The sequence below is a fragment of the Scyliorhinus torazame genome, chromosome 8, assembly GCF_047496885.1.
Source record: "Scyliorhinus torazame isolate Kashiwa2021f chromosome 8, sScyTor2.1, whole genome shotgun sequence".
Lineage (NCBI taxonomy): Eukaryota > Metazoa > Chordata > Chondrichthyes > Carcharhiniformes > Scyliorhinidae > Scyliorhinus > Scyliorhinus torazame.
Window position 1 is genome coordinate 210,704,427 of NC_092714.1, and position 24,830 is coordinate 210,729,256.

At 47.9% G+C, this 24,830-nt stretch overlaps 1 protein-coding gene across 5 annotated transcripts in view; it reads left to right on the top strand.

The window, feature by feature from the left end:
- The window catches only part of ripor3 (RIPOR family member 3), a 412,703-nt gene that overhangs the window by 350,542 nt on the left and 37,331 nt on the right, over positions 1-24,830 (top strand). For 3 of the 5 annotated variants that reach the window (XM_072514737.1, XM_072514735.1, XM_072514736.1), the window contains exons 17-20: positions 2,090-2,251; positions 10,604-10,741; positions 11,861-12,019; positions 16,303-16,505. In XM_072514737.1, the coding sequence (XP_072370838.1) occupies positions 2,090-2,251; positions 10,604-10,741; positions 11,861-12,019; positions 16,303-16,505 (662 nt within the window). The remainder of the gene's footprint in view (positions 1-2,089; positions 2,252-10,603; positions 10,742-11,860; positions 12,020-16,302; positions 16,506-24,830) is intronic. The other 2 variants (XM_072514738.1, XM_072514739.1) reach the window with 1 other exon arrangement.

A 24,830-nucleotide genomic window follows, 5' to 3' on the forward strand; every position in this document is an offset into this window, starting at 1 on the left:
CAAGTTGACTTATCTTATTCTTTTTTTTTCTTTATAAATTTAGAGCACCCAATTCTTTTTTTCCAATTTAGGGGCAATTTAATGAGGCCAATTCACCTACCCTGCACATCTTTGGGTTGTGGGGGTGAAACCCACGCAAACACGGGGAGAATGTGCAAACTCCACAAGGACAGTGACCCAGAGTCGGGATCAAACCTGGGACCTCGGCGCCGTGAGGCAGCAATGCTAACCACTGCGCCACTGTGCTGCCTACTTATCTTATTCAATTAGAAGTCTGTGGCTCCGCCCTCCCATTTGCAATTGGTTACGGTAATGATGTTTCTTAAACATGAAAAGATTAAATATACGCTATAATGGGCAGCACGGTAGCACAGTGGTTAGCACTGTTGCTTCACAGCACCAGGGTCCCATGTTCGATTCCCGGCTTGGGTCACTGTCTGTGCGGAGTCTGCATGTTCTTCCCGTGTCTGTGTGTGTTTCCTCCGGGTGCTCCTGTTTCCTCCCACAAGTCCCGAAAGACGTGTTGTTAGGTAATTTGGACATTCTGAATTCTCCCTCAGTGTACCCGAACAGGAGCCGGAGTGTGACGAATAGGGGCTTTTCACAGTAACTTCATTGCAGTGTTAATGTAAGCCTACTTGTGACAATAATAAAGATTATTAATATATCATATGGATCAATGAAAAAGTCTAATTCAGTCACGCAACCTTTCATTCATCATTTTAATTACCTTTCCTTTTCTTGGGGGCAGCACGGTGACACAGTGATTAGCACTGCTGCCTCACAGCACCAGGGTTCAATTCCAGCCCCGGGTGACTGTGTGGAGTTTGCACGTTCCCCCTGTACCTGCCTGGGTTTCCTCCGGGTGCGCCGGTTTCCTCCCACAGCCCAAAGATGGATAGGGCAGGTTAGATGGATTGGCCATGCTAAATTGCCCCTTAGTATCCAAAAGATGAGATGGGATTAATGGGTTACAGGGATAGGGTGGACCCTGACCCCAGGTGGGGTACTCTTTCAGAGGGTCGATGCAGGCTCGATGGGCCAAATGGCCTCCTTCTGCATTGTCGGGATTCTGTGATTTCTACGAGATGAATAATTCTGACTATTGCTCCTTTTCTTTTCCGTGTCTTTTTACATCCCCCTTTCTTGTAACTTTTTCTTTGCCTGTATTTTATAATGTACCTTTTTCTAAAAATCAGTGAAGTTTGAAAAAAAAAGATATACATGACCTACCAAAAATGAATTAATTGAGTTTGGCTTTGCAAAACTATATTGATGCCTGGATCCTACATTTTAGAGAAACTTTGGCACTGATTTTCACTCCCTTTAAGTTGTGTTGTTTTATAACTTTTCCATGATTGGTCTTGATTTATTTTCATCCTTTTTGTTGTTGAAGCATTTCAAATTTTGCAACAGTCCTACGGTGTTCATCTAGTAAACTAACACCTGACAAAGATATACAAAGCATGTTCCAGCACAAGATTTATGCCTGCTAGGAATTCATCACAATTTTCCCTTGTCAGTAGCATTAACAATAAAAAATTTATTTGCCTACTTATGAATACAGTCTGCATAAACAATTTAGAATTATTGACAATGTTACGCTTTGAATGATCAGCAACTTAACGTGAGCCGTTGTAGAAGTGGTAGTGTTAACTTTAATCTGGTAAACACTCCATTATATGTAGGGTCAATTACCACTTTGCTCCATTAAGTTTATTAGTAAGTGAGAATGCCTGTGACAAGTGAATCCAGTAGAGTTATGGGGCCGGATTCTCCATTCAGTGACACCGGAATTGCGAAACGGGATTGGATGGAGAATCGTGCCTGAACAGGAAATTGTGGCTGGCGCAGGGCGCCTGACGGAATGCCATGCTCCGGTGCTGCGGCAAAGAGGTCCACAGATTCACCACCCTCCGGCTGAAGAAATTCCTCCTCATCTTTGTTTTAAAGGATCGTCCCTTTAGTCCGAGATTGTATCCTCTGGTTCTAGTTTTTCCTTAATAATAATAATCTTTATTGTCAGAATTTGCAACTCCTCTAAGAAATCATTCTAATGTTAATTGAAATTAAACATTTTTGATTTCAGTCATTCCAAAATCAACGATGGGCAAATCAATCCTTTCATTCTGGGACAAATGCACACAGACAGATTATGTTTTATATTTATCAGCTGAGAAGTTCCTGACACAACTAAGACATTGTTACACACAGAAAGTGGCTGCAAGGTACCCAGGACAAACTGAAAGAGGTAAGCTCTGCTTAATTTATGTTTAACAGGTATTCTGGAGTGGAATTTCTGTTTTATCCATCATATGACAATTATTATAACTTCAGATAGCTTGAATATTGTGGGAATGACTACTTTGAGATAATTTTAGCTTGCAATTGCATCAGGATAATTTATTTTAAAAATGTTCAAAAACCTACTTTGTACTAATTCTATGTACCATTTGAGAAAGATGGCCTGGGGGAAATTAAATAAGTCTCATTGACTTAGTCCGGTTATTCAACTCCTTTCAACTGACCTGTTCAATAACTTCTCCTGTTCAGGATTCCAATTGAACCATTGACGATTTACACAAAAATATTCATAATGCTCACAAAAGAATAAAGTCAGAAGGAAGTTAAGATGCTTCCTTGTAACTGTTCTTGAAAAAGTTAATGTAATTTGCTTATTCACCTTACTGAAATTTTAACTTTGAACATATGAATAGGAATAGGCCATTCAGCTCCTCAAACCTGTTCTACCATTCAAATCGATCACGACTGATACATATCCTAACCCCATTTGGCTCCATATCCCTTCATACTCTTCACTAGAAGAAATCAACCAACCTGAAACTTAAAAATTATTTGAGCGAGTGTCTACTGCTTTTTGAGAGAGTTCCACAATTCTACCAACCTTTGTGAAGAAATACTTCTTAACCTCTCTTCCTGAATAGCCTGGTTCTAATTTTAATGGTCAATCCCCTTTTCGTAAACTCGCCCATCACGGAATAAATTTCTTCCCTATCTACTCCATTAATCGTTTCATTGAACCCTCAACAAATAACCCTTTAACCTTCTATATTCCATGGAATACAAGGCTAGTTTATGTAAATTTAACCCTTCAAGCCCAGAACTCTACACAGTTCTCCAGGTGTGGTATAAACAAGGCTTTATAGAGCTGTAGCAAAATTTGCTCCCTTTGAAATTCGAACCTGCTGGGTGTAAAAATTAATATGTCATAAGACATTTTGAATAATTTTGCAACTGACCACCACATTTTAGTGACCTGTGACATGGCCACTGTGTCTTTGGATCTCCCCTATTCCTAATATATCACCATTTAAATAACACTTTGATCGATTATTTTTTGGTCAAAAATGAATGAATTTACTATTAACTGCGTTGAAATCCTTCTGTCATTGTTTTACCCCTCACTGAAAAAATGTCAAGGCATTGATAGTTATATTCCTATCTATACTACTCACGATGACAAAAACTTTGGGCCACTAGCAAACTTGGATATATTGTTCTATATTGCAAATTAAGCAGAAAATTCTGGAAATATTCAGGTCAGACAGTAGTTGTGGAGACAGAAAAACAGAGAGCGCGATTCAGCAGACTGAAGTTAAAGTCCAGCTTTCGGCACATTTGGCGAGGTGTTTCACGTCAGCAGCGTTGGCAAGATCGCAACCCGTATTCAACGGCACTTAGAGCCAGAAATGAGTTGCCACGAGGTTCTCGACATTACTGGCTCCCTCCCTGTCTGATTGATCTGACTCACGCCTCAGCTGCTCAACACTCACAAGGGGAGCTGCTTCAAGTATGGCAGCGTACAGACCTGCTCCTCACTTTGGCGATGCCAATCCCACCAGGCTTCTCGATGCTGTAGATGAGAGGCGGGGCACCCTGTTCCCCCGAGGTGGTCGGCGAACCAGCAGCAGGGTCAGCAATGCCACCTGAGAGGCAGTGGCAGTGGCTGTCAGTTCAGGCAGCATGACAAGGAGGACCGCTGTACAATGTCGTAAGAAAATGAACAACCTCCAACAAGCTGTAAGTTACCACCTCTCCCCTGGAATCAGTTCCGCATGCCATCCCTCAAATTCCCAGAACACCCTCCCAAACTACTGGCTGACACCTCGCACCCCTCCAAAATCCGATCTTCAACCTTATACCTCACAACCCCCTCGCGCCCAACAGTACAACCTCTTCATGTCCAGGTATGGTGCCCACACATGCCACTGCCAAGATGGGGAGAGCATGGAGCACAGTGGGTAGCACCGTTGCTTCACAGCGGCACGGTCCCAATTTTGATTCCCGGCTTGGGTCACTATCTGTGCGGAGTCTGCACATTCTCCCCGTGTCTGCGTGGGTTTCCTCCGGGTGCTCCGGTTTCCTCCCACAAGTCCCGAAAGACGTGCTGTTAGGTGAATTAGGCATTCTGAATTCTCCCTCTTTGTACCCAAACAGGCGCCGGAGTGTGGCGACTAAGGGCTTTTCACAGTAACTTCATTGCAGTGTCAATGTAAGCCTACTTGGGCCAATAAAGACTATTATTATTATAAGAATCCCAGAAATCTGAGCCCTCACCCCCTAAGGAATGGGCTCTGGAGAACACGGGGTTGCCCGAGGAAAGAGCAGTGACTGACATCAAGGTCAGCCAGTGCCAGAGAGGTGAGGATCCACTGCCGCTTCACCTAGACGACCAGTCTCAAGTGAGTTGTTCATGCCTGACAAAATGATCCTTCCCGGGCCATCCAGAGTCGTAACCCCCGCCCCACACACACACCACGGAGGAAAACACCAACGAGGCGTCACAGCTATCGCCTGCACCTTCCACATGCACAGAGAGATACACCTCGGTGGCAACATTAGTGGACAAGCTTCGGTGGCACAATCTGGTGAACACCACACAGTTGCTGATGCACATCAGTTGGAGGCAGAAACATCCAAAGGAGACAGCAGTCAGAGGTCTGCTGGATCCCAGGACCCAGCTGGGTCCCAGTCAGATGCCGAGCCTCTGGACAAGGTTCTCCCAGAGCTGATACAGATGGTAGGACAGAGCCGTGAGATTCAGAAAGGGATGTAAGCAACATTCCAGCGGCTGCAAGGCCGATTGAAGGAGACCCAAAGGTTTCAGGCACAGGAGATGGTGCTGAGGCCAACACTGCGACGATGGCGAACCCCATGGAAATCCTGGAGCTCGACGTCAATGCCTTGAGTTGTGATGTCCAAGACAGGGCTCAGTCTGTGTCGACCATGACTGAGGGCCTTGACATCATGGCCCAGTCATTGAGGGACATGTCCCAGTTGCAGGTGGACATTGCCGTGGCACTCCAGGGCATTGTCCAGTCGCTGAGGACCATCACTGAGCGCATTGACACCATGGTGCAGGTGCAGTCAATAGGGGCCGCCATGGCTGACAGAGCCAGATTCTCAGGCATATGGAGCTCATTCCAATTGCCCCTACATCCCATGGAGTCCCCCAGGCCCTACAGGCCCCAGGGCCCTACAGGCACCCTCAGGGAGGAGGAAGCGCTGGAACCCAATTGGGACCTGCTAGCAAGGAGACTATGGCGGTTTCCAGTTCATCTGATTCCCTCCTCTCCTGAAACCAGCGCATCTCAAGGACAGCGGGAAGGACAGGGTGGCAAGGCAGCGCCAATGACACGGATAAGTTGCCTGGGGACCTCCAGCTCCAGACCCTCTAGAGGACGACCGCCAAGGGTATCAAAGGTCACAGGGCATGGAAAGCATCAGGCTGCCTCTACCTCTGATGTGCATCCTGAGGACACATGTAGATGTAACAATAGACCACGCAATGTCAAGAAGAGTGAGGATCACTGAGTGCGCACTGGTGAAGTCACTAGCTGTAGCTGAACTTTCCTCACAGCGAGTTATCATCACTCTCCTGCCTTGTATAGTGAACCGCTGATAGTGCCAACACAGGTACATCACCCTGGAATGATGTTACATAGACCCTTGGAGAATGGAGCAGAGTGATCAGGGAGGGTATGGTGTGATGGGAGGGGTGGGATTTGACCTGACGGATAGTGCCTTGTCCTAGACGAATCTGGGGACAATGAGGTCCTCCCTGGTTCTCCTGGCATATTGGACCCTTGCTGCCACCTGTCCTCCATTCTCCAGCTCCTCCTCAGGCTCATCCTCCAGCACCTCCTAGTCCGCCTCATCTTCAGGTGAAGCCGTATGTCCCTTTGCCTCCTCCTCCAGCATGTCATCCCACTGCTGTGCCAGATTGTATAGGGCAAAGCTGAGCATCACAAAGCGGGAGACCCTCTGGGGGGTGTACTGCAAGGCACTGCCAGAGTAGCCCATGCATCAGAACCGCATCATGATCAGCCCGATGCACTGCTCAATGACAGCGCGGGTGGCAATGTGGGCCTCATTATAACGGGTCTTCGACTCGGTCTCAGGCCTCCGCACCGACATCATCAGCCATGTCCTCAGTGCGTATCCCTTGTCACCCACGAGTCAACCCATAAACTTGTGGTGGTCCTCGAAGATTTTGAGTGCCCCAGGATGTAGCTGTCATGCATGCTCCCAGGGTAGCGGGCACACACATGCATGATTCTAAGGCAGTTTTCACACACGATCTGAACATTCAGGGTGTAGAATCCGTTCTTGTTAATATAGGGTACTCCCTGATGCCCGAGTGCTTGCAAGTGTGCCATCGATTGCCCCCTGGGCCTGGGGCATTCCGGTGATGGCAGCAAAACGTGCAGCCCGGGCATGTTGGTGGGCCTCGTTCAGCTCAAAGTTGATGTCAGGCGTACAGAGCATCCGTCACCTCTGGTATGTACCTGTGTGCGGAAGATTAGGAAATGCCACACAGGTCCCCGCTTGAGCTCTGGAATGACCCAGTGGCATAGAACATGGAACAGTACAGCACAGTCCAGGCCCTTTGGCCCACGATGTTGTGCCGACCATTTATCCTAATCTAAGATCAACCTAACCTACACCCCTTCAATTTACTGCTGTCCATATGCCTGTCCAAGAGTCGCTTAAATGTCCCTAATGACTCTGACTCCACCACCTCTGCTGGCAGTGCATTTCACACACCCACCACTCTCTGTGTAAAGAACCTACCTCTGACATCTCCCCTATACCTTCCTCCAATCACCTTAAAATTATCTCCCCTCATGACAGCCATTTCCACCCTGGGGAAAAGTCTCTGACTATCCACTCTATCTATGCCTCTCATCACCTTGTACACCTCTATCAAGTCACCTCTCTTCCTTTTTCGCTCTAGTGAGAAAAGCCCTAGCTCCCTCAACCTTTCTTCATAAGACATGCCCTCCATTCCAGGCAGCATCCTGGTAAATCTCCTCTGCACCCTCTCCAAAGCATCCACATCCTTCCTATAATGAGGCGACCAGAACTGGACACAATATTCCAAGTGTGGTCTAACCAGGGTTTTATAAAGTGGCAGCAAACCTCGCGGCTCTTAAACTCAATCCCCCTGTTAATGAAAGCCAACACACCATAAGCCTTCTTAACAACCCTATCAACCTGGGTGGCAACTTTGAGGGATCTATGTACGTGGACCCCAAGATCCCTCTGTTCCTCCACACTTCCAAGAATCCTGCCTTTAACCCTGTATTCAGCATTCAAATTTGATCTTCCAAAATGAATCACTTCACATTTATCTAGGTTGAACTCCATCTGCCACTTCTCAACCATGCTCTGCATCCTGTCAATGTCCTGTTGTAACCTACAACAGCCCTCAACACTATCTACAACTTCACCAACCTTCGTGTCATCTGCAAACTTACTAACCCACCCTTCCACTTCCTCATCCAGGTCATTTATAAAAACCATAAAGAGCAGAGGTCCCAGAACAGATCCCTGCGGGACACCACTGGTCACCGACCTCCAGGCAGAATACTTTCCATTCACTACCACTCGCTGTCTTCTTTCGGCCAGCCAATTCTGTATCCAGACTGCCAACTTTCCCTGTATCCCATGCCCCCTAACTTTCTGATAGAGCCTACCATGCGGAACCTTAAAATGCCTTACTGAAATCCATATACACCACATCCACTGCCCGACCTTCATCAATGTGTCTCGCCACATCCTCAAAGAATTCAATGAGGCTTGTGAGGCATGACCTGCCCCTCACAAAGCAATGCTGAATATCTTTAATCGAACTATGTTTTAGGGCTGCAGTGACCTTCACAGCCACTGGGAGCGGGTATCCTCCTCCTCCACGGGGTGCCATGTCCACGAGGATGTGTCACAGGTGCTGCACTGTCTCTTTATTGAGATGGAATTTTCTGCGGCACATGGGGCGAAATTCTCCACTCCCGTGCTGGTTGGGAGAATCGCCTGGGCCGCCAAAATTTCCCGGGACGCCGGTCCGATGCCCTCCCGCGATTCTACCAAGCGGCGGGAACCGCCCCGTTGAGTTCCGTGGGCCGCAGGCCGGAGAATCGCCGGAGACACCCAAAATGGCGATTCTCCGGCACCCCCGCTATTCTCAGGCCCAGATGGGCCGAGCGGCCAGGCCAAAACGACGGGTTCCCCCCGGCGCCGTCCACACCTGGTCGCTGCCGTCGGGAACAGCGCATGAACGCTGGGGGTGGTGGCCTGCGGGGAGGGGGGATCCTGCACCGGGGGGGTACCTCAAATGTGGCATGGCCCGCGATCGGTGCCCACCGATCGTCGGGCCGTCCTCTCTGAAGGAGGACCTCCTTCCTTCCGCAGCCCCGCAAGATCCGTCCGCCATCTTCTTGCGGGGCGGACTCAGAGAGGACAGCAACCACGCATATGCGGGTTGGCACCGGCCAACCCGCGTATGCGCGGGTGACGTCAGTTACGCGGCGCCGGCCGCGTCATCTATGCGGCGCTGCCTTTACGCGGCGACAAGGCCTGGTGCGTGTAGATGACGCGGCCCCGATCCTAGCCCATTGTCGGGGCCTGAATCGGTCGGGATCGGGGCCGTTTCACGCCGTCGTGAACCTCGACGGCGTGGGCACTTTGGCGCGGGGGTGGAGAATCCCGCCCATGGTGTCCTTCAGCTCATGTCCAGCTTGGGCTGTCACTCGTTGCCCCTTCTGAACCCTCCTCAGCCTGATGTGCAACCGGGTCTTCACATGCGGCAGCCTCCTGTACATTGGGTGCCTCCTTCATCCTGTGTTGGCTGGCGTCTACGGCTTGCTCGCCTCGGCTGCCACTAGCAACATGAGGGCAGCCTCCGCGAGATCTAAACCAGCAAACCTCATTTTATCTGGAAGTAGAGAGACCGACAATCATTTAGGGCTTCCATCCCGGGACCCTCAAATCACCCAAGTCTCCTCCATCCTTACGATGACTGTCCCGCTTCTTTCAGAGTGCCATCCAATGAGCCAGTTTTGCTGACAAACCTTGCAATGCACACTCACCCCCAGCCACATCAGGAGACACTAGATCTCTGCCAGGAACATTAGGGAGACCATGATCAGCTGCCCTCCGCTCTCCCACACACCTACCCTTTGGCCGTAAGAGGATCCTCAGTGGTGAAGCCCTGCTCTTTAGTGTTTCATTTCTGCCAGCTGCCCTTAAGCTGCTGATGCTCCTAGAATACAGGCACACTGTTCAGGCATCATAGCTTTCTGGACATGCAGTGCACTAATCATCCTCTGAGGCATGGCATGTGTGCCCTCGAGGAGGCACTGGAGAGTTCAGGGGAATGAAGTCTCTCACAACTAACAAGGCTAATTCCTCATTTGAAATAGCTTTCAGCTGTGAAGCTAGAAGCTGCTGACAATCAAAGGGGACTTTCAGGAGAGAAGCTGCAGCATGGCTCTGTCCTGGATGTGTTTGGTAGGACAGACAGGCTGCAGCTCTGGTTGCCCCTGTTATGAGTCTCCACGACATTTAAAGATATCTTGAGGGCCTCACAGGTGAATCCCCCACCCCTCCTCCTCCTGGTCCAGGGGCGACCCATGACCTGTAATGTTCAGCCCACTGAACAAGCCCTCTAGCACTGGCTCAGTAGCTCCAGGACCCTTGAATTGCATGCCGGAAAATGGAAAGGGTTACTCACCTCCTCCGTTCCCCTCAGACGTCAATGCACCAGCTTCACGTTTTTGAAAAGGAGTACTGAACGACGCCCATGTGATTTCCCGCTGGGGAGTCGGTTGTCCCTGGAAGGCTGCTGCATTCAACTTCATTCTTGTTAATGATATTAAATTAATGCAAATTAGGGTTAATGATATTTTCGCTATTTTTGTCCGCGATCTGGTACTCTCCATCGGGAGTGGGCTGTGTGAATTGCAAAATAGCGAATCCCAATTTTGCCTTCTCCCGCTATTCACCCGGCACGCCGTGGTCTGCGCCAGGCGCACCGCGGTCGCTGATTCACGTCCATTGTTAACCCTTCGACAGGTAATTGACCTCAAACATCTGTTTCTCTTCCTGCAGCTACTGCCGGACCTCCTGAGTAATGCCATATTTTCTGTGTATGTTTTTAGATTTTCAGTATCCTGATATTTTGCTTTTGGTTTTTTATGCACCAAATCAATAAATAATAGAGTGAAATGTTGAGGCCCCAATATTAAATATTATTGCTGAAACAGAGACACGCTATCAAAGCTTTTCATATTGCACTCACCAGGACAGATTCAAGAATGCCAAATGTCAAAGGGAGCAGCAAGAGAGAAGGGCGCTGAATGGTTGGCAAGTCAAACCTGGTTGAAGCATTGCCATGGAGAATGCACCAGGGAGTTAGTGACCTCGCAATTTTGTTTAAATGGTAATTGTCCATTTTTGTTACCAAATCACACTAAATTCCACTTTTGTAGTGGTTCTACTATTCAGAATTCTAGTAACAAAATAAAAATGGCAGAACATTTTTACATTAGCATTATAAAAAACTAATGAGCTAAAGGTTAATTTAATCACTGCCACTCAGCTGTATTTAAAAAAATACTGCACATATTGGATTTCCAAAGTACAAATGTGTAAAACAAGCCAGTACATATGAAGGGACCAGAATTAACCTGCCCTTTTTCATTCAATGATGAATCACTTGCTTTGCATTTCTACAGTCTTATGAATTTATTCTCTTCATCAAATGTTTACGGCAGTGGAGAAAGACAGGGAGCAGAGATCCCAAGTATGGTAGTTAGATGTTTACTAATGTGATATGCCATTAATTGACTCAACGAACGGCATCTATGTTGAAACCATGAGATTATGTGTCCTTCTGATGGCTGTGGGAGTAAACTACAAAAGTTACAACAGACAGGAACAGCTATTAGGTTACACACAGCAGAAAACATACTATTTATTGAGACTGAGCGGTTGTCAAGTTTAATCACTCGAACTTTAGATTAGCCGAGCAGTATTAAGAAAGATTGTTCGGCTATTTCAGAGAAATGCAGCAAACAAAAATGTCAGCAACATTATGATTCAAGTCAGCAATGTGTCAAAGTGGATTAGACTGGAGTGGACAATTAAATTACATCAGTTGAAAAGGAAATGAATTACCAAGATCTGTGATCATTTTACAGAGATACAGAAATGTAACCTTTTCTACTCGTACACAAATCATAATTCTCCTGTCCTTTGGTCATAGATTAATCTTTCCTTGTCTTGTGGCAGAGTTCATGAACTATGTAGAAGGAAATCTTGCACTGATTGCTGAGTATCACAGACAGGGCTCTAAATGAACCATGATAGTGTGAGTTAAGCCATTGCCAGTGGTTGGATGACCCTCCCCCATTAAACTGTAACAAGGATGAATTCCTTTTTCAAGGTTGATCCCAAATGACTTTCTAGTTGATCTTGCATGGTCAAAGAACTCTTCTCAAAGCAGTCTGTAATGAGGTATTCAATCTTTACATTTTCACTATTTTCATGTTTTTGTAAGTATTCAGAACACTTCTACACCAGATTGTCAGCTGTTGTGAATTGCTGCTGAGTCCAAATGTCTCAGAGGAAGTGGTGACAGTCTTCCAGTTTTTCAACTATGTAAAAAAGTACAATATTACTCAGCTGGGGACATATCTGATCAGACTTGCAAAGGAAGGTAGGAGTAAAATATGTTACTTGCTTGTACTAAAACTGGAATGTGGCTATTGATTTAACAGCAATTTATTAACAGCATTTATGTTGAACTACAAGATATTTTGCTGCAGTTGTGCCAAGTTGTAAATGCATCAAACAAATTTCAATGGGTCGAGACTGAAGTTTAAACATACCGTAGAATTCCTACAGTGCAGAAGGAGGCCATTCGGCCCATCGAGTCTGCACCGACCCACCGAAAGACCACTCTACCTAGGCCCACTCACCCACCCTTCCCTGTAATCCCGCACTTTGATCATGGCAACCCACCTAACCTGCACATTTTTGGGCTGTGGGAGGAAACCAGAGCACCTGGAGGAAACCCATGCAGACACGCGGAGAATGTGCAAATCATAGCCATAATATCTCAAAGCATTGTAGAATTGGATCTTCACTCCAGATCTAATGTTAATCAACGTTACCAAGAGTTCGATATGTTCTTAGGACCTTATCCCGACATAACCTTTTATTTGTCTCCTAAAGTTCAACCAAAACACAATTTTTCAGTCAAAAATTCAACTGTGATGCCAGTGCAATACCCTGCATTATACATGGCCATGATATCCAATGCAAATATGTATGTCAGTGAAATCTCGCCCAGAATTCTCCAGCTGTTCATTGATGGCGGGATTCTCTGGTTTCGCCTGACCAGGGCCTCCAGTCCGTCCACCAACCCCCTCCCCACTCTTGGGAAGGTCAGTCCATCCAGGAATCGCCTCATCCCTCCCCCGGGGGGTTCCGAAGTGTACAGCTTCCTATAAACGTCCAGCCCCTAGAAGCTCTCAGAGCAATTGCCAGCGGCTCGATGGCCAGCGCAAACAGCAGTGGGGATAGAGGGCAGCTCTGTCTTGTCTTGTACAGCTTCCTACAAAAGTCCCTAAAGATCTTGTTCAGCCCTGCCGGGTCACCCACTAGATTACCCTCCCCATCCACTACCCTCCCTATTTCCCTAGCCGCTTCCCTCTTCCTTAGTTGTTGCGCAAGAATTCTACTGGCCTTCTCCCCATGCTCATAAATCGCGCTTTTTACCTTTCTAAGCTGCTCTACAGCCTTGCCTGTAGTCTGCACCCCAAATACGGCCTGCAGCCTCTGTCGTTTCCTGAGTAACTCTGGCCTCGGGGATTCCGCGTAACTCCTGTCCATCCATAGAATTTCCTTAATCAGTCGGTCCGTCTCTGCCCTGTCCCTGTACGCCCGAATTGAAATCAGCTCCCCTCTCACCACTGTCTTCACTGTCTCCCAGAGCACCGCTGCCGAGACTTCTCCAGAATCGTTCACCTGCAGGTAATTCTGCATGCGTCTCCTCAGCCTCTCGCACACCGCCTCGTCCACGAGTAATCCAACTTCCAGCCTCCATGGTGGGTGCTGAAAGCTGTCCTTACAAAACTGCAGGTCTACCCAGTGCGGAGCATGGTCTGATATGGCAATTGCCGAATATTCTGTCCCCCACCATTCCGGCCAGCAGGTCCCTACTCACAACAAAGTAGTCGATTTGGGAATACACCTTGTGGACGTGGGAGTAGTACGTCGGCCGGCTAAATCTCCACGGATCTGCTCCCCCGTTTGCTCCAGGAACCCTCTCAGTTCCTTTGCCATCGCTGGCAACCTGCCCGTTCTTGAACATGACCGGTCCAGGCTCGGGACCAGGACTGTATTAAAGTCCCCGCCTATGATCAGCTTACGCGAGCCCAAGTCGGGGATCTTCCCTAGCATCCTCCTAATAAAATACACATTGTCCCAATTAGGGGCATACACACTAACCAGGACTACTCTCACCCCTTCGAGCTTACCCCTCACCATAACGAACCTACCACCCCCATCCACGACTGCCCTCCGCCTCAAATTGTACTCTTTTATTAATCAGGATCGCAGCCCCCCTCGTCTTAGAATCAAGCCCCGAATGAAAGACCTGACTGACCCAGCCCGTCCTTAACCTAACCTGGTCTGCCACGTTCAGGTGCGTCTCCTGCAGCATGACTATGTCCGCCTTCAGAACCCGCAGATGCGCAAACACACGCGCCCTCTTCACTGGCTCGTTTAACCCTCTAACATTCCAGGTGATCAGCCTGGTTGGGGGTCACTTCGCCCCCCCCCCCCCCATTGCCGATAAGCCATCCCCTTTCCTTGGCCAGTCCCCCAGCCATGTGTCGCGGTTCATCTGGCCTGCCACCTGACCGGCTTCACCCATGACCACCTCACTGTTGCCATGCCCAGTTTCCATCCCCGTCAGCAGAACAACTCCCCCACCTTCCTCCCCCCAGCAACACCATCCTATCACTTAACCCCTGCTCTAATCTAACTATATATGCACCCCCCCCCCACCTTGGCTACCGTTGACTAGCCCCACTCAGCTAGCCTGGTGCTCCCAGCCTCGGCGCCAGCGCGTCTCCCACCCATTGTTCCCAGTCAGCACCCCCCCGACCAGACTCCATACCACTTCCCCAGATCAGCCCTACTTAAGCAAACACTCTATACAAGTCATAAACAACCCCTACAATAGCACAATTCAAGTTGAACAAGAAGAAAAAAAGAGATAAGAAATAACAGGCACTCTCAGTCCTTCCCATACAGACACAGAAAAAGATTGCTCAAAGTTCCCCTGAAGCATCCATCTTAACCCAACCCTTTTAACTGTTTTCTTTATTATTTTCCCCCCAGCCAAAATCCAACTAATCAAAGAACCCAAAAAAGAAACATTCAGGTAAACCACGCAAAAAGCACGCAAAAAAACCCACAGCTCTCCCACCTTCCAAGACCCTAAAAAGGTCGAAAAAAAGAACGATAAAAACGGACCCAAACATGCAGGCAATTTTCAAAACGGGAGAGACACCACATATACTTAAAAGTTCTGACATGAGTCCAAACGTCCTCAGCTCAGGTCCATCGCCTCTTCGGGTTCCTCGAAATAGTGGTGCTGACCCTCATACGTAACTCACATTCGCGCCGGAAAAAGGAGCCCGAATTTCACCTTGTTTTTATACAGTATCTCCTTCACCTGCCTGGAGCCTCCCCTCTTCCTGTTGGGACAGCTTATTAGAACAATACATTCTGAAACCAACCAAGGAGCAAGTTATATTAAACCTGGTAATGTATAATGACGCAGGATTAATTAATGATCTCATTGTAAAGGATCCTTTAGGCAAGAGTTATCAGAACATGCTAGAATTTCACATTCAATTTGAGGGTTGGAAATGTGGGTCTAAAGCTACTGTCTTAAAATAAGGGGTCTCCCATTTATGACAAAGGAGGATTTTTTTTTCTGAGGGGCATTAGACTTTGGAATTCTTTCGCAAGCAGTGGAGATTGGATGTGAATGTTGCTGGCAAGGACAGCGTTTGTTGCTCATCCCTACTTATCTTTGAGCTGTGTGGCTTGCTATACCATTTCAGAGGGCAATTAAGAGCCAACCACATTGCTGTGGATTTGGAGTCACATGCTGACAATACCAGGAATGGACAGCAGATTTATTTCTCGAAACATGGGTCTTTATGACACTTGATCATAGTTTCATGGCAACATTACTGGATTAATTGAGGCGCACTGACATAGTGGTTAGCACTGTTGCCTCATAGCACCAGGGACCTGGGTTCAATACCGGTCTCGGGTGACTGCCTATGTGAAGTTTGCACATTCTTCCCTTGTCTGCGTGGGTTTCCTCCGGGTGCTCCGGTTTCCTCCCACTGTCCAAAGATTGCGGGTTACGTGGATTGGCCATGATAAATTGCCCCTTAGTGTCCAAAAGATTAGGTAGGGTTCCACAGATATTTATTAAGGAACCATAATGTTTCCTACATCACATGGGCCTAGTTAGAGTGCTGTTTCCAAGGGTGGAAACTTGATTGGCTGAATGGCCTCCTTCTGCACTGTAGTGGTTCTATGATTTACCGGTTGCTATGGTTGGAACCCACATGTCCAACAAATTAATCAGTGTCTCTGGATTACGGAGTTAGTCAGATTTGTGATCAATATGGGACTCGGGGGTTTTGGGAGAGAGGCAGGAAAATGGAGTGAAGGGCACAATCAAATCAGCCATGATTGTATTGAATGACGGAGCAGGCTCGAGGAGCTGAATGGTCTACTCCTGCTCCTATTTCTTATTTTAGAATACACTTAAAAAATGAGCATTTCTAACAAAAATTAATCCTTTTGTGAAATAGCATATTAAAAGACTGTGAAGAATAACCTGAATTATTCAACATTTTGACAGATTGCCTTTTAAAAAACTCTTTTGGTTATTTATATTTTTAGTATTTCTCCCTGAAGCTCTGCAAACAGCACAGAAGATGAAGACACTGAAAAAGTTAAAAGAAAAGCTAGTCTCTGAGATACAGCCTCTGCACCAAACTTTGCAGACAATCAGTATTCTTCAGTTAGATGAGAACCCCAAGGTGACACAAGCTGTAACCTCATTCCTTCGTAGTGCTTTGGCAAATAACATTTTCAGAGCAAAGGTAAGCATTGATTGTTCCTATGCTGTGAATAAGTTGTATATTAAAAAGGACAAAAATATAACTTTTACTATATTGCATTTAGCCAGACTTGTACAAAGTGCAAATCAGCCAACTGGAACTAAAAGCCATTAATAGCATTTACTTTAGATAAGGTACAGTGTGAATATGAAAAAGTATGGAAAAAAAAGATTTGAACTCAAGAACTCACAACATTCTATTTACATATTTTAGCCTCCTTGTAAAATAGAAGCAAGTTTACAATGTGCCAATAATAGTATAAAGAGCCTATAATTTTAAAATATGGAAATTGGTTTCCACAGATATTTATTAAAGAACCATAATGTTTCCTACATCACAATAGTGCTTACACTTCGAAGGTATTTCACTGGCTGTAAAAGGCTTTGAGGAATCTGGTGATCATGAAAAGTTCTATATAAATGCGAGTCTTTTTTTAAAGTAAGCTGCACTGAAGGAACTTAATAACAAAATGAGATAATCAAAGAGAAAAACAGGAGGAAAAGACCAGGTTGTAAAAAGTCATATTTCGCTGCATTGCTTATGAATTTGTATCGAAACATTAAAGAAAGCTTTAAATGCAGAGAAATAATGAGCCAGTTTTTGATTAAATAATACTGATACCTGAACAATGCACATAGTTATTAATGTGGCGGTCAGCCTGCATCTCGTGGTGAGGAGGGTGAGGAAAAGAAATCTCAAGTTGAAAATTGCCACAAATTGCTGGCTGATTTGTACCATTCCACTAGTATTGTGAAAATAACATCGCCTGTTTAACCTTCCCACAATTTTTATGGCAGTGTTGCATTAGCACGTTAACTTTCTGTCATGAGACTAAAGGCCAATTAAGTCCTGTAATTAACAACCTGAGTATGATTTTGATGAAGTGGTCACTGGTATTGTGTCTCATTTCAACTGATTGTGAATTGATTCAGGAGGTCTTAAACTTAACATTTAATTGGTTTTCCTTTATTTATCTTTCTCTCTTAACCTATTCTTTATTTCCCTATCTCTCTTACTGTACCTGATTTGACATTGAATTAGAGTAGGTGAATTCACTCATCATGGTCATTTCTCTTATTTCTCAATTCTTTAATCTCATTGATGAAAGAGCTACACTACTCGTTCTGTTGTTCACCAAGGTGCCCAGATGTCCTTGCTGTGCTCTTACCAGCTCACACCACCAGCAACTTCATGGGCAACATTTTAAATACATATTTTTAATTAGAGTTTAATAATTTTTTTTAAAAACGCAACAAATTTTTCATAGCACAACTGGTACAGTACAGAACAAACATTTCTGCAGATGTAAGAACAGAGGAAGACGGGATAAATTCAATGCAATCGTTCTTAAGAACTGGGACCGGATCAATCAGAAAATGTGGGGGGAAAAGAGGAAAGGGCCAAATAAACATGATAGGATAACGTACCAAGATGCACACCTTTATGTATAGCGAAATCACAACTTGCAACATGGCTCAGGGGAAAACCTGCAGGAGCAGATCAGACAAGCGGAGTCTATAAATTTGAGATAGGGGCCCACACATTATGAATCCGACTTAGATCACAGACGTCAGGAGTTCCATAGGGATACATTCCACAACTATTTTATACCAATTTTGAATTGAAAGATACTTGTCACTAATCCAAGAGCAGAGGATATTTTTACAGGCCGCAAAGGTCTTATAGCCTTTTTTTAATTAACGTCAACAATGTTCCTAATTCTGAGTCTTCCAGGTAGGAGAAAAGGATCAAACTCTAAGGTCCTGTCAACTATCCTCTTCAGCACTTTGACGCAGGTCCATACGCAGTGTATATAATCATCCTCGACTACCAGACACCTCAGGCACATTGGGGATATAATAGGATCAAAGCTGTGTCTCAGACTCTGAGGGCACGATTTTCCGGAAAGATTGCTAAGTATGTTAATGAGTGGGAACTGCCACATGCTTCCCGGTGCGAGGCCGGGAATGTTATTCAACGTTAATTGGCCCACTTAATGGGACCCCATGGGCTTCATGTCGTAAATGAAGGCTCGCCAGCTAATTCGCCGGGACGCCGTTCACCAAGCGCCCCCCGCCCCCCGCTAACAAGGTCGACCGGCACTTAAACAGCACTTGCACAGCCAGCCCCACTCACCTCGCAGCCACGGCAACGAGAAGACCAGCCCCAAGATTTGGGGACGTGGTCCCGGAAAGGCTCCTAGATGCAGTCAAGGCCAGAGGGGATGTCCTTGTCCCTGAGGATCTTGGAGGCTGAGCCATAGGGCAGCCAGTGCCGCCTGAGACGAAGTGGCAGTGGCCGTCAACTCAGGAAGCATGACCAAGAGGACTGGCATCCAGTGCTGCAAAAGATCAACGACCTACACCAGGAATTATGGGTGAGTTGACATCAACGTTCCTCCACCCCTTGAGACCTTACGCCCCCACGTGAGCATCCATCTCCCAATCCTCCATGCGGCCCCCAACCCCCCTTCACCCTCCCCTTCCCCCTCAACCCTCCCCCCAACCCGTCCTTCACCACCCCCCCCCCCCCCCCCCACCACTGTGAACCGTGTGTACAGCTAACGATGCCGTCGCCGTGTCTCTGCAGGAGAAGCTCTCCCATAATCGCCAGGAGAAGGCCCAGACTGGTGGAGGCATGCCAGACCTTCGAGGAATGGGCCCTGGAGGTGATGGAGGTGGCCGAGGACAGAGCAATGCAAAAGTCAGCGCACTCCGCAGAGGTGAGGATCGACGCATCACAGCTGTCATCCTCGCCCTCCACCAGCGCAGATACACGCATCTTGGTGGGAAACGTTAGTGGCCAGGCTTCTGGGCCACCACTTCACTCCACGTGAGCACCACGCAGTTGCTGATTTATATCAGGTGGAGGCAGTAATGCACAATCGGAGGTCTGCTGGATCCCAGGACCCAGCTGATTCCCAGCTAGATGCTGAGCCTTTGGAAATATGCTATCCCGGAGATAATGGAGACGTTAGGGTATGGCTGCGACATTCAGGGGGAGTGTCAGCGACACTCCAGCAGGTCCATAGCTGATGTGGTGGTGTCCCAGAGGCTACGGCCGCAGAAGATGTCGACGGCAATGGGTGGCACTGAGGCCAACACTGCTAGGGTGGCGACCAAAGTGAAGAGCCTGGTGCATGACATCAGCAACATTAGTGGAGGTGTCCAAGGCATTGCGCTGTCAGTGACGGCCATGGCTGAGGGTCTCAGCAGAATGTCTGACTCACTGGAGGACATAACTTTGATGAGGTTCTGCGGGACATGTCCCACTCGCAGATGGGAATGGTCCAATCACTGAGAAGCATCGCCGAGGGCATCGACATGATGGTGCAGCCATCGGGGAGATGTCAGGCAGAGCCAGATGATACAGGGTCAGCCGGGGCCCGAACCAGCTACCCCTCCCTCCCGAGTTGAACCCCAGGGCCCTATTAGAACCGAGCGCGAGGAGAGGGTGCTGGGTGCCAATCCTGACCTGCTCCATGTAGTGGGGACGGTGGCCACCAGCTCCCCCGAGTTCCACCCCTCTGATGAGGCCGTGTCTCACAGCCAGCACAGGGCGGCACGGCGTGCATGTGTCTCCGACAAGTGCGCTGGAGCCCTCCGGCCCCAGAGGATGCCTGCCAGGAGCATTGAAGGCTACGGGATGTGGTAAACAGCTGGCTGCCTCCACCTCTGATCCGCATCATGGGGACACACCTAGATTTAGCGGCAGAGCAAGGAAGGCTAAGCACGTTGAGGAACACTGAGGGCACCGGACTGATGGGGGAGAAAGGGAGGGAGGTAAGAGATTGGTGAGGGTCTGTGGGGAGACCGGGGCGGTGGGGGGGGGGGGGGGGGGGGAAGGAAGCGATTATGGACCAGGCCACATCCTAAGTGAAGCTGTCGGGCACATTACCTGGGAAGCGGGAACACACGTGCATGATCTTCATGTGGTGGGCACACACGAGCTGTATGTTCAGGGAGTGGAACTCCTTCCTGTTAATATAGGGCTATCCCAGATGGCCCGGTGAGCGCAAGGAAACATGTGTGCAGTCTATCAGCCCCTGGACCTGGGGCAACCCAGCGATGGCATGAATCCCTTGATACTTGGGCTGTGCATACAGGGCATCCGTGATCTGTCAAATGCACCTGTTGACTGTGGCCTGCGAGATGCCACACAGGCTTCCGCTTGAGCCCTGGCATAATCCCGAGGCATAAAGGTTCAGAACTGCGGCGACCTTGACAGCCACAGAGAGTGGGTGTTCTCCTCTTCCACGTGGTGCCAAGTCCGCAAGGACATGGCACAGGTGCCGCACTGACTCCTTGTTGAGGCGAAGCCTCTTGCGGCACATGCTGTCCGTCATCTGTTCAAAGGACCAGCGATGTTTGTACACCCTGAGCCATTGCAGGCCTCCCCCTCTGGGTCCCTCCCTGGCCTGATGGGCGGCCGGGTCATTTTTAAAAAGGAGTACTAATCGGCGCCAGCATGACCACTTGCTGGGGAGGCCGATGAGTGACGGGAGGCTGTTGGCTCCATTAATTGTATGGTAATAGGGCTTCAGTGGTGATAATTGGCTTCTCGCCATGCTGCAGCAGAATCCCGATTTTGTCTACGGGAGCAGGCCGGTTGCATCGCAAACTGTTTGGCGCCTGGCATGGTTCTCATTTCAGCCTCTCCCGCTAGTCACCGGCCTCGTTTCTCTCAAGCAAGAGTGCAACAAGGCCGGAGAATCACGCCCCAAGTAATAGGTAAGTGGTGCAGAATATTGAACAGAGTCTTCTTCATTCTATTACACACTGAAACCTTATTGGCAAAATCTCACATACTATCCCATGTTTCCAGACCAATATTAGGTGCCAGGTCTCTTTCCCAATAGTGCAAAGTACCCAATGTACTAACACAGGATCTCAAACACAAGGTATCGTAAAACTTGCTAATTAAGTGTTTCGGCTCCACAGAAATCAGGATTTTTTCCACTGGAGAAATAGAAGAGTCAGGATGTAAAGTTGTCTTGCTAAAGATAAAGTTGCAGATACTTAAAAAAGGGTGACTTGGAATATCAAATTGTTGGCATTGCTTCTCAAAGGATGATAAGGAGGCACCAGTGAATGGGGCGGGATTCTCCAATAATGGGGCTATGTCCCCACTGTCATGTGAGAGTACCTTTAAGAAATGGGTGTTTAAGAAATGTACCTTTAAGAAATGGGTGTTTAAGAAATGTACCTTTAAGAAATGGAGTGTATCAGTGATGTCAGAGTGTGGGTGGAGCTGGGCTGTCTGTCAGCTTTTTACTTTTGTTTTAGGTTGTTTGCTACAGGGTGTGTTTTTGTTTTGTTTTCAGTGTTGGAGCTGAAGCCAGACAGAGCAGGTGTACTGTTGATCTCTCTGCCATGAAAATACTATCTCTTGGTATTTTGGTGAATTCAGAATTATAAATGTTCTCAGTAGTGAACGTAAACCTAATGTGCTTCTGTTAAAAGGTGTTTCTTTTGTCTTCTGGATGTTGTTTGGGAAGTTATTTAAGATTACATAGTGTTGCATTCTTTGGGGGTTGTATTTGAATTGATGGTTGCTAAGACGTTCACTGTATGTTTTAAAAAGGTTAACTTGAGTTCATAGAATAAACATTGTTTTGCTTTAAAAAATACTTTTCCATTTCTGCTGTACCACACCTGTAGAGTGGGCCGTGTGCTCCCCATACCACAATCTATTAAAAGTGTGGGTCAGGTGAACTCCATGATACACTTTGGGGTTCTCTAAACCCTGGCCCATAATACCACGCCCGCAAGGAAATGGGCGTGAATCAGTCTGGACTTTTTTCTAGAAAGCCCAGAGTGATTCTCCATTTTTAAGGGGGCTAGCAGGGCCCTGGAGTGCTCCACGCAGCCGATATGGGCCCTGCACTTCCGGCCGCGGGTCCACACATGCACGCGGTGGCCGCCTGCGGCGGCGGCCCCGGCAACATGGTGGACCCACACAGCGGGCCTGCGCAGAAGAGGTAGGCCCCCCCAGATCGCGCCCGCCCGCCGATCGGTGGTCACCGATCGCGGGCCTGGCCGTCGTGGAGGCCCCCCCGGTAATGGATCTCCCCCCCCCCCCCCCTCCTCTCCACCAGGACTGCCACCGCAGCCGCGACTCCGAGCTCCCGCCGGGTGGAACCATACGTGAACCACGGCGGTGGGAACTCGGCCGGTCGTCCGCGGAGAATCGCCGCGGGGTCCTCTTTCAATGGCCCCCGACCGGCGCTACGTCGGCCGCGTGTGCGCGCGGCTGCCGTCAATTCTCCGGTCGCCCCATTTTCTGCCCCTGCGCCGAGCATGATTGCGGTGTGGAGTCTTGGAGAATCCTGGCCCATATCTCCCAGCCTACATAGGCCCCTATCCCTCCAAGTATCAAATCCATGGTCCATTAAACTAGGCGGGAGGTCTAGCAGCGCTAGGTAGGTGAAAGAGGTCAGTTTAAATATCTCTTCTAATTGATGGACCGTCCTCCATGCTCTAAGAGCATTAATAGTAAGTAATAGGACTATTGCACCTGGCAGAACCCAACTTAAAGTCCCCATAAAGTAACTGCAAAGGGAAAGCTGACCGGTCTCTTTTAATATAGAGCCAAATGGAGGTAGGATCCTTCCTAACCCAGTCCCTTATAAACCTAAGATGAGAGGCAGGGTAGCACAGTGGTTAGCACTGTTGCTTCACAGTGCCAGGCTCCCAGGTTTGATTCGCTTGGGGCGCTGTCTGTGCGGAGTCTGCACGTTCTCCCCGTGTCTGCGTGGGTTTCCCCCGAGTGCTCCGGTTTCTTCCCATAGTCCAAAGATGTGCAGGTTAGGTGGATTGACCACGATAAATTGCCCTTAGCGTCCAAAAAAGGTTAGGTGGGGTTACTGGGTTACAGGGATAGGGTGGAGCTGTGGGCTTAAGTAGGGTGCTCCAGTGCAGACTCGATTGGCCGAATGGCCTCCTTCTGCACTGTAAATTCTATGAGAGGCTAATTGGCACAGCTGAATATTCAGGACACCCAGACCCCTTCTCAGAACCTGGGCACTGCAGCTTGGTGATCTTTAGATGAGACTCCTTTTGATTCCAAATAAACAAGCTAATAATTCCATTAATCTCCTTTAAGACTCTAGCAGGGAACAAGATTGGCAACATCTGCAAGGGATACAGCTATCTAGGCAACGCATTTATCTTAATTAAAGTAATCCTCCCCAACCACGATGCCGGCAGGAAGGACCAACGAGTCCAGTCTCATCTAATAGGTACAATTAACTGACAAAAATTAGCCCTGTAAAGTTGTTTGAAAGGTGGCGGGGAGGTAGGTAATTTCAACCAGTGAACGCTGAAGGAGACCACCAAAAACGAAAAGGGCAGCTTGGTAGCACAGTGGTTAGCACAGTTGCTTCACAGCTCCAGGGTCCCAAGTTCGATTCCCGGCTTGGGTCACTGTCTGTGCGGAGTCTGCACGTTCTCCCCGTGTCTACGGGTGCTCTGGTTTCCTCCCACAGTCCAAAGATGTGCAGGTTAGGTTGACTGGCTATGCTAAATTCCCCTTAGTATCCAAATAGGTTAGGTGGGGTTACGGGGATAGGGTGGAGGTGTGGGTATCGGGTGGAGTTGTGGGGGTAGGGTGGAGGTGTGGGGATAGGTAGAGTGCTCTTTCCAAGGGCTGGCGCAGACTGGTGGGCCGAATGGCCTCCTTCTGCATTGTAAATTTTATGAATCTATGAATTCTATTAATCTATGAAAATTAGTATGTGTGTGTGTGGGGGGGGAGGAGGGGTGTGTGTGGGGGGGGGGGGGGTTACCCCTCTATCCTCTACTCTCCGATTTTGTGAAGTTAATCTTATAACCGGAGAAGGCACTAAATCTATCTACTACATAGTGGGAACTGAAACTTCTGACTTCGACTCAAACAGCAGCACATCGTCCACATAAAGCGTGATCTTATATTTTATTAAAATTTTCAAACAAAAATTTTTCCGTTTTTACAACTCAACAAGGGATTATACATTAACTGGTAAATAACATTGTTTAAATAATATAGTGAACTAACAACAACTAAAAAAAAAAGAAAAAACAAATAGCAAAAACACAAAATAGTGCTCCCCCCTCCCCCCCCCCCCCCCTCCCCCCTGGGTTGCTGCTGCTGTCATTTCTATCTTTCCATTATCGTTCCGCGAGATAGTCAAGGAACGGTTGCCACCGCCTGGAGAACCCCTGAGCCGATCCTCTCAATGCAAATTTTATTTGTTCCAATCTTATGAACCCTGCCATGTCGTTTATCCAGGCTTCCACGTCTGGGGGTTTCGCTTCCTTCCACATGAGT